Source organism: Myiozetetes cayanensis, unplaced genomic scaffold (assembly GCF_022539395.1).
Source record: "Myiozetetes cayanensis isolate MyiCay16 unplaced genomic scaffold, myiCay2020 scf21, whole genome shotgun sequence".
Taxonomy (NCBI): Eukaryota; Metazoa; Chordata; class Aves; order Passeriformes; family Tyrannidae; genus Myiozetetes; species Myiozetetes cayanensis.
Window position 1 is genome coordinate 10,995,801 of NW_026087423.1, and position 10,183 is coordinate 11,005,983.

The following is a 10,183-nucleotide window of genomic DNA, read 5'->3' on the forward strand; positions in this document are numbered from 1 at the left end:
AAGGCTGTTATCAGTGTTGTAGAAGAAAAAGGCCATGTTTTACTTCATGTATTTTTTCTAGATTAATACCAATGGTGATAGAATATGCTTTACAAAAATACTTGTTGAAAAAAGAAATAAAAACAAGCTCCCAAACAATCAAGTTGAGCAAAGCAAACACTGAGTATGTTCATTCTCTGCATTATTTAAGTTCTACTCTTTATTATTATTTAAATTCCATTTTTTAAGTAGAATTTACTTATCCCTTGTAAAAGCTTTCCCCACACTTCCCTACTACCCCCAACCGAGCTCTCTAGAAGGGGAATCAGGATGAATACAAATACTAAGAAAACAGGCTTAGATTAATGAAGAATGGAAATGCCCCAACACACACTCTCTCACACACATACATACACACAGACACACTAAAATAAATAAAGCTCTTTTTTTGCACATCACACTGCCTGCTTTTGTAACATTCCCTAAGGAATCTGAAAGTGCCCAAGGAAAGGTCAGTCCCTAAGACCAGGACTTTATAAATATAATCTCCTCCATCCACTGAAAAGCCACTAAAAGGACTACTGTTTTAAAACCTTTTTTTTATAATGGCTTTTACTCCTAGGCAAAAACTAGCCCCATCTTCAGGGGTTTCAAAGACAAACATTAGCCCTGGTTTGTTGTCCTTGCTTGGATCCATTTCACCCTTATCACAATTGAGGAAGCCAACAGTTTCCTTTCTAGAGCCTGGTGGGGTATTAACTCTGACCCTGCGGGATTTGGTAGTTTCCAGGAGAATCCGTGTTCTTTTCGATAAGAAACAGGCCCTAATGGAGAGGAGCCCGGTTTGTGTGGGTGAGCATGAATGAAGAGAAAGAGAGATTTGCCTTCTCCATTAATATGTTCGCTAAAACTGGGCTCAGAGGAGGAGGGGAAAGGGGGCTGAGTGGAGCTAATCTTTGACTTCTGATCGCAGTGCTCCTTTTCCGCCTGTAAAATTGCGAATTATAGTTTGGCTTGGGATTTAACCTCCTCCTTCTGGCTCTGACAGACCAATAAGCAAAATAAATCTCGAAGCCTAACTTTGAAAGTAAACGCAACTCACTTTAGAATGATTCCCGTCTCCCAAATCTGTAAGTGTCCTTTCTATAGCGGATGAAGTAACTTCCCCAAGGGTATGTCCCTAGTTAGGGTTTCTTATTTAAGGAAGAAAAAAAAAAAAAAAAAAGGTAAGCTCCTTTTCGAGTGATGCCATGCCGTGATTAAAACCATAATCAGGTACTTTTTCAGCAACCCTGCCTGTCCTGTTCATTTAGGAATTCGAGACAAAGCACGGCATTTGAAAACAGCTGAGATTCCAGGCTGAAAGCAACCATATTTTATGACCCTGGCAGCGAAGAGTTTATAGCACTCGTCATAAAATGCATCCTCCTCCCCACATCCTCCCTGCTAAAGCTTTGCCCCCCCTCCAATAAAGGCAGTCAAGGAGGCACCACCTTCAACCCTCTTATTAGGAGACACGAAGTCTGAAGCCTTCGCTCTCCCTGGCTTCCTACCTGAGCGAGGGAGGGCAGGCTGACGCCTTCTACAGAAAAGATCTTGTTAAACTTTCAAGGGAGGGCAATGGGAGGGAAAGGAGAAAGGAAGGAAAAGACAGAAGGAGAGAGAAACAAATGGGGCTTTTTCTAATCTGTGCCGATCAAGGAGAACCTGTAGGGGTCCTTAAGGAGGTTTCAAGGCGTTCCGAGTGATTGGAAAGTAATCACCGTGTCAGCTTCACCTTTCTCATGCAAAGTGGATGTCGTATGCGAGGCGGATCCTGCACAGGTCTTTTTTTTTTTTTTTTTACTTTATTTTATCCTTGGACTCAGCCGGCCCCAAAAAGCCCCAGCTGCTCCGGCCCCGGGAGTTCCTGCCAGGCGGGGGGAGCGGAGCCGGCACAGACAAGGCGCACACGCCAAGCCCAGCTCGGCAAAGCGCAGCCGAGCCGACCTATTGCAAACCCAGACCAGAGGGCGGCGAGGAGGGAGTGAGGGAAGAGGGGGGGATGTTTCAGGCCCCCCTCTTCAATGGCTTAGATATTTCCTCCTCCTCCTCCTCCTTTATTCTGCGCTCGGATAAACCAATCCCCACCTCTCGGCGCGAAAGTGCGGAGCCGTGACCCGTTCTAGGGAAAGGGAAAAAAAAAAAAATCCCTGGAGGGACCCGCTGCACCAAAAAGCCGCCCGGGACATGTGCGAGTCGAAGCGGTGATCGCTCGGATCTGATCTGCCCGGACTCAAAACTATCCCGGCATCGCTCTGCCGGGAAGGAGGAAGAGGAGGAGGAGGAGGAGGAAGGGAAGACGCATCGCGAAAGTGGAAGCCCGGGGAAAAGAAAAGTTGCCGGGCTGCCCGCAGTAAGTCCCGCGCGTCTGTGGGCTGGGGGGACCGTCCCTTCCCCCGCTGCCCGCGGGGCCCGGGCGATGCTGCCCCGCTCCGCCGCCCCCCGCCCCGCGCCCTCGCCCGGCTCGGGGGCGATGCTGTGCCGGGCAGGGGCCGGGAGGCCGCTGCAGTGACCCCCGAGCAGCCCCCAGCGCCGCGCTCCGGCCCCACGGGAACAGCCGCGATGGGGCCGGCGGCCCGGAACGCCGGCAGGACCGTCCTGCTGCTCTGCTGCCTCAGCGGCTTCTGCGCCGGCATCAGCTCCATGGACATCGACCGCCCCGGCGACGGGAGGTGCCAGCCCATCGAGATCCCCATGTGCAAGGATATCGGGTACAACATGACGAGGATGCCGAACCTGATGGGGCACGAAAACCAGAGGGAAGCTGCCATCCAGCTGCACGAGTTTGCCCCCTTGGTGGAGTACGGCTGCCACAGCCATCTGAAATTTTTCCTCTGCTCCCTCTACGCCCCGATGTGCACGGAGCAGGTTTCTACCCCGATCCCAGCCTGCAGGGTGATGTGCGAGCAGGCGAGGCTGAAGTGCTCCCCTATCATGGAGCAGTTCAATTTTAAGTGGCCAGACTCCTTGGACTGCAGCAAACTGCCCAACAAGAACGACCCCAATTACCTGTGCATGGAAGCCCCCAACAACGGGTCCGATGAGCCACCCAGAGGGTCCAGCATGCTGCCACCCATGTTTCGTCCCCAGCGGCCCAGCAGTGGCCACGATCTGCAGCAGCACAAGGACAGCCTCAGCAGAACCTCCTGCGAAAATCCTGGCAAGTTCCACCATGTGGAAAAGAGCGCTTCCTGCGCGCCGCTCTGCACTCCAGGGGTCGATGTTTACTGGAGCAGGGATGACAAACAGTTCGCTGTCATTTGGATTGCCATCTGGTCCATTCTGTGCTTCTTCTCCAGCGCTTTCACTGTCCTCACTTTTCTGATAGATCCTCAGCGCTTCAAGTACCCCGAGAGGCCCATTATCTTCCTCTCAATGTGCTACTGTGTCTACTCGGTGGGGTACATCATCCGCCTCTTTTCAGGGGCAGAAAGTATTGCCTGTGACAGGGACAGCGGCCAGCTCTATGTCATCCAGGAGGGGCTGGAGAGCACCGGCTGCACCATTGTGTTCCTGGTTCTGTATTACTTTGGCATGGCGAGTTCCTTGTGGTGGGTTATCCTGACTCTAACTTGGTTTCTAGCAGCTGGGAAAAAGTGGGGGCACGAAGCCATCGAAGCAAACAGTAGCTACTTCCATTTGGCAGCGTGGGCCATTCCGGCTGTGAAGACCATAATGATCCTAGTGATGAGAAGGGTGGCTGGAGACGAGCTGACAGGGTTGTGCTATGTTGGCAGCATGGATGTGAATGCCTTGACGGGGTTTGTACTCATTCCTTTGGCTTGTTACCTAATCATTGGCACTTCTTTTATTCTCTCTGGGTTTGTGGCCCTTTTTCATATCAGGAGGGTGATGAAAACAGGTGGAGAAAACACCGACAAGCTGGAGAAACTTATGGTCAGGATTGGTGTCTTCTCAGTCTTGTATACAGTGCCTGCAACCTGTGTGATAGCTTGCTATTTTTATGAAAGGCTGAATATGGATTATTGGAAAATTGTGGCAACTCAACAGAAATGCAAGATGAACAATCAGACTAAAAACTTAGACTGCATGATGAATAACTCTATCCCAGCAGTAGAAATCTTTATGGTCAAAATTTTTATGTTATTAGTTGTGGGCATTACTAGTGGTATGTGGATCTGGACTTCCAAGACTCTTCAATCCTGGCAAAATGTTTGTAGTCGGAGATTAAAGAAGAGAAGTAGGAGAAAACCTGCGAGTGTTATTACCAGTAGTGGAATCTACAAAAAACCTCAGCATCCACAGAAAACTCACCTTGCAAAATACGAATCGACATTACAACCACCCACTTGTGTGTGAGCAGGTTTTAGAAGAGACTGTGTCTCACCTTACAGACTTACACATGTCCACAGTAGCAGCCAGAAATTAAAACATGAATGGTGCTTATTTTGTCAGGACAGTTTAATATCTCAAGGCACAAAAGTGTACCATGCTGAATTCAGGACCTGGTGAAAAGCTGAAGGTAAATGTACTTATGGAAAGGATTTCAGTGAAAGGAATATTGTGAATTAAAACAGTCTGTTCTGTTACTAATTTGTAGTTAAGTATTACATCCAGCCCTCAGATTAAAAAAAAAAAAGAAAAAGAAGAAGAAAAGAAACACAACATAAAACCAAAACCAAACACAACAACAAACACTTACTTAACTTTTTCACGTAGCTGAGCTGGATTTCCTACAGGTTTCTCAGTAACAAGGTCTAGTCAAGATTTTTGGAGCAATGATTTGGTTTTAAAAGTGCCCAAGTGAGCATTGTCTCTTCAGGGACACTTAAGGTCCCACAAAGGCCTATCCTCAGTAAGGATGCTATCCGGGAAAGCAAGTTCCGTGCTAACTTTAAAATCCTTTTTAAACTCAGCCCAGGGGGTTTGGAGTGCCTAAAAATAGGTTCAATCTCTAATGCTCACCAATATTCTTTCACCAAAAGAGAAACTTCCTGCACCAGACACAAACTTTGTGAATAAGAATAATGTGCAATACATTTTTTTTTTCCTTACCATGACATGAAAAGAGAAACAAGTATTTTGCTGTACATAAAGACAACAAAAGAAATCTCTTAACAAAAGAACTAAGAGGTCTAGTCCTCAGAAACCCTTTAGTGTTACATTTTGTGGCTTTTTAATGGAAATCAAGCCAATGTTATACACGTTTGGACTGATTTGTGCAAAAAAAAAGGGGGGGATCAATTCAAAGAGACCCAAAGGGCTTATTGACTCTTTCTATTGTTAAACAAATTCTCACTATGAATAGATCAAGAAGCACTAGATTCTGCAAAGGGAAGCTTTGTATAGAGTGATGCTCTTTACTGTGCTGGGGGTGCACAGTTTTGTGCTGTATATATTTGTAATATACAATTATTTTTCATGCTCCGCTATTTTATTAAAAATAAAATATGTTCTTTAGTTTGATAATTTTGTGTGTTCTAAACTTTCTCTGATGTGCTTTGAGGTTAATAAACTTGTTTTCTCGATTATTTGATAAAAGCACACTTTGAATATAATAGTTGTTGTTGTTACACTTGCCTGCAAGTATTAAGCAGAGAGAACAGTCGTTTACTCGAAATTGCAAGTTGGAATCAAATAAATGGATTTCGAAGTTACATCTTTCTGTGAGCCTCTACAGCTGAGAGAACAGAATGGGAAGAAGCTTTAGTGATGCAAAAAGCTGCAGTGATGTGGAGTAGTACCGTGTTTACAAAGCACCGAGATTACAACAGTGATCCTTGGTTAACACCCCTTCAAAATTTGCATAGGGTATGTTCAGCATGTTAAAGATAGCTGGCTCACTTCACAGGGCTTGAATACAATTCAGCCTCTACCCTTCGGGGAATTTTATCCCCCCTTCACTTCTAACACCACTGAAAGTATCACTGTTATTTGTGAAGAGACTTAGGGAAGATCGGGAACTACAAACGGCAGGATTGGAACACCCCTTTGGGGAAGTTACCTGATAAGGCTAAAACTGGAAGTACATTTTCAAGGAAGTTCTTGGTGGAGCAATGATTCTGTGTGAACCTGGGGTTTTCCGTGTGCAGCTGACAGACAGGCTGTGTGCTCACCTGGTCAGACAGGAGCAGAACCTCACGTTCTCCCAGTGGCTGCTCCGGAAAACCCTTTGCCAGGTATCCCATCAGAGAAAGAAGAGAGGTCTCAATGGACTCTCAATGGAGAGTGAGGATCCCTGTGGCAGTCATGTCGTGGCTGGGAACTCAACAACAAAAGGTTCTGCATTAGTGGTCTCTTTTTTCCAACTTACCTGTGTAGTGTGACAGATGAGTTTTTGCCTTCTTGTACTCTTTTTAAGTATTTCCAGCAATGACTAGGAACCTGAATGACAAAAATGATATTGGAGGTATTATTGATAATCTTTGCTTAAAATGCATGTGTGCAAAGCAACTTTCAATCTAAAATATCATCATTTGGGGGAAGAGAAAATATATTTTTGCTCCTTTGTGCCTGTGTGCCACAGTTTGATACACAGCTTTCAGATGCCCTAGAAGTTAATCCTGTCCAAGGACACCCTGCTGGAGCAGGGATCCTGGAGCAGGGATCCTGGAGGAGGGAAAACTGAGGAAGGATGTTCAGCAGTGGCTGGATTCCTGCTGCCTTCCCGAGTTTAATCAGTTGTCAGCTGAGGCCCTTCACTGTCACCAGAGCAGAACTGCGAGTTCTACGGAAATGCCAAATATGAAAGCTTGGCTCAATGCATCGTGTTACAAATAGATTCTGGCTCAGCTGTAAACTAAATATTCAGGTTTTATTTCATGTTTGCAGTTATTCAGGAATTATTATTTGGTGGTGGGGGGGTTACTGGTAAGCAAATGAGATTCTTCAATATATAATGGTGGTAATTTCTTTACATCAGGACTATACACTGTAAATGGAGCTGAGTGTAATGGTTGTCTTTAAGGACATCATAAGAACTAATTATTTCAGAAATTGTACTTCTCACTGTCCCATAACTCCTAGCAGTCTTAAGAGTTTAATACTGAAGTTGCTACTTATGGAATTGGAAGCTTATGACTGTTAATGGAAAGTGATACACTTATTTTCACAACATTTCATTAATTTAACATAGTATTATTAATAATTAAAGAAGAATTTATTCTTGTCTTAGAAGGCTGCATATTAGTTAAATGATAATAATAAACCAAAAAATTAAGACAATATCTCAAAAATATTCTTTATTAAACTTTTTTAGTTTTCACAGTAATTTTGAATCTTAGTGAAATCATATTGGTGTTTTTATTTGTTGGATTTTACAGGATTTTTCTTCAAGTCAAGGCTGTCAAGGACTACTAGGTATTTGCTTATCAGGCTTTTAGGAAAAGGGTCTGTAAGTGGTTATATTAACAATCCAGTCGCTCCATAAGAAATGTGTTGAGGAAGGCACGTCCAGTGGCGTTTATCAGATAAAAATTCTAAAAGAAATTCATTCTCTTAGTGTTTACATACACTGGAAATCAAGAGTCAGGTGTTTGCCATGGGCCTGTTTACAGGTGCTCTGCTCTCTCCTGGGTGAGCAGTACATTCCTCACAAGGGGTAGAAATTGTCCCAAACTCTGTTGTTGTGTCTCAGCACTCAGGTGGAGATTTGTATCTTGGTAGAATAGTTTTGTTTACTGAAGAGACATTAATGAGGTAGGAGCATGAGATCAGCAGGGAAAAATTGGATTCAGGGGAAAAAAAACCCACAAAATTCTGACTACAATAGTAAAAGTCTTGTTTCTCCCTGAAATGCTGATGTTTCTTATAAATAGAAATATAATTAAGCTCGGTAGTTTCAGGGTTCAGTTTGAGAAGTGACATGTTAGCACAGTTTGAACAGCGCAGCGCAAGCACCACGGCAGAAAGGACGTGAGGAGCTCAGTCAAGGAATGTTCAGATCTCTTATCAGATTTTTCCCAAAGTAACATTTCATATGTGTGTTATTATACAGCCATTATTCACATATGGCTGTCATCCCGTGGCTGCAGACTCCCTGAACAGCCCAGTAACAACAGTGTCTGTAACATTCACCCTTCTTATTCTAACACTTAAAATCCATGGCTTCAAGGGGATAGTTCTGTAATGATGGGATATTATGTGCTCAGGTGGTCGTTTGATGACAGGTGGTCTCCAGCAACAGATGGCCTCAAAGGATGAACTTCAGTGCATTTTAGTTTAAAACATTTACACATTTCTTAAAAAAAAAAAAAAAAAAATTGAAATGTTATCCTTGTGTAATGTTCTTAAGTATTTTAGACAGAGTAGCCAAGTTATTAACAGTGACAGATGATAAATCAGGGCATCCTTTAAAAGGTGGGTGATGGTGATTATGTGGTCTTGGAGCTTGCTTTGATCAGAAGTGACAGGCCTGTAAGGTCTGTGCCACTCAATCCCCCCTGAAGGGAGATCAGCACCTGTTTGCACTTTGAGGCTCCCCTACCTCCCACTGCCTTCCAGCACTATTTCATCTTTTTTAGCACACTTGATGTTGATTAGCTTTAAGCAAAGTCATTATTCATTTACAAAACACTCCTTGATGGAGCTTGCTCAAAACTGTATTTCAGTAGCAGTGTTTGTGCTGTTACAGTTAAGGTTGTATCAACACTCCCATTACAAAAGCTTTGTTTTCAGTGAGCCACAATTTAAAATCAGCTTGGGTGCTAATATTAACCCAATTTCATTTTTTTTTCGGTCCAAACAATAGTACATATTGCCCATGAGTCTGTTCAGCTTTGGCTTTCTATATCTTTACACGTTTATCCACCAAACCAGGACCTTTACAAACAGGCCCTGGTTTGGTAGATCCAATTTTAGCTCAATCAATACTGTTCCAAATAGCTTTAGGTTTTATTTGTGAAATGTAATGGACATTTCTAGAAAACAGCACAAGCAAGGCTTTGACTTCACCGAGGGCCGTAGGACAAGTCACAGAAATGAGTCCCCATAATTATTTCATGTTGTATTTGTAGGACTTTGGTACAGACTTGCCAGTGCAGATGCAAGCACACAGCCCAGCCATCAGTATCTCATTAGTTAACTCCAGTGTGCCTGAGAACAGATGTGGGTCGTGCCTGTCTGCTGGAGCCCAGTTCTGCTTTTCCTGTAGTAGCAAAGTTAAAGCTTTGGGGAGCTGTACATCAAAGGCAGGACTGAGTGATCGCTGTGTATATTTGTAAGGTATTGTTTCAAGAGGAATTCCTTCCATTTGTTGTCACTAGTTTCTTCCTTCTATTCTTCAAGATCTCCTCATAGATCTGCTCCACTGAAGTCAATGGGTGTCCAGCTAATTTCAGGGTATGCTTTGAATCAAGCTTCCTATCTCAGGGAAAGCATGTGCTACAGGAAAAGTCATTATTTTGACTCTTTTTTTCCTACATCAGAGCGTTTTTGAAACTCCTGATGTGACATAAATTCATGATACAGGAAAAAAAAAATCAGTGAATGAAATTATTTCAATTATATTTTCAAAACGTGCTTCTATGTTAAAATGAACAAAGCACAGTATGTTGCAAAACAAAGTGTAGTTTCAAAATGAAATTCAAAAAGGCTGGATGTTGATAATGTTGGAATGGAGATTTATTTTTGTTTGAGTCTTTTTTTTTTTTTTTTTTTTTGGTATATTTTGAGAACTACACTTGCATTTATTGCAAAATGCTCGGCGGTAACAAATCTGCATTTCCTGCTGGCGAGGCAGCTCATCAAAAATTCTTCAGTCAGCTCCCACTTTTGCTCATGACTCTGCCTTTTCCAAGGGGCTCAGACCCACGACGAGCAGCAACATTTTGAGCAGAACCCACAACGTGCACCTTGTCTCCTTTCTTCACTGATCAGCACCTCTGCTCCCCTTCCCCTCTCTTCCACTGCTGATCAGTCTTTCATCATCTGCATGTGACTGGCTCCTCTCTTACCCTCCTCTCAAGTGATCCCATCCTTTCAGTCTCTAATCTGCCCACACACAGCTTTCTGTGGTACTGGCCGGTACCTGTGACTGCTTTGAGCTTTTTTTTTTTTTTTTTTTGTTCCACATAAACGAAAAGATGTTTCAAAACTTGTGTTTTATCTTTCTTTTTCTTTTTCTTTTTTTTTTTTTTTTTTTGGATAAAGAACTGTGGTAAGAAACAGAGGTTCAAAGTTCCGAGCTACCAAAGGTGCTGAT

General features: G+C 43.6%; 1 protein-coding gene across 1 annotated transcript; it reads left to right on the forward strand.

Moving 5' to 3' along the window:
- Positions 1-1,686: 1,686 nt before the first annotated feature.
- On the forward strand, positions 1,687-5,555 carry FZD10 (frizzled class receptor 10). The gene has a single exon (XM_050318723.1). It carries the CDS (start codon positions 2,584-2,586, stop codon positions 4,339-4,341), a length of 1,758 nt encoding a protein of 585 aa, XP_050174680.1. The 5' UTR covers positions 1,687-2,583; the 3' UTR covers positions 4,342-5,555.
- Positions 5,556-10,183: the final 4,628 nt, after the last annotated feature.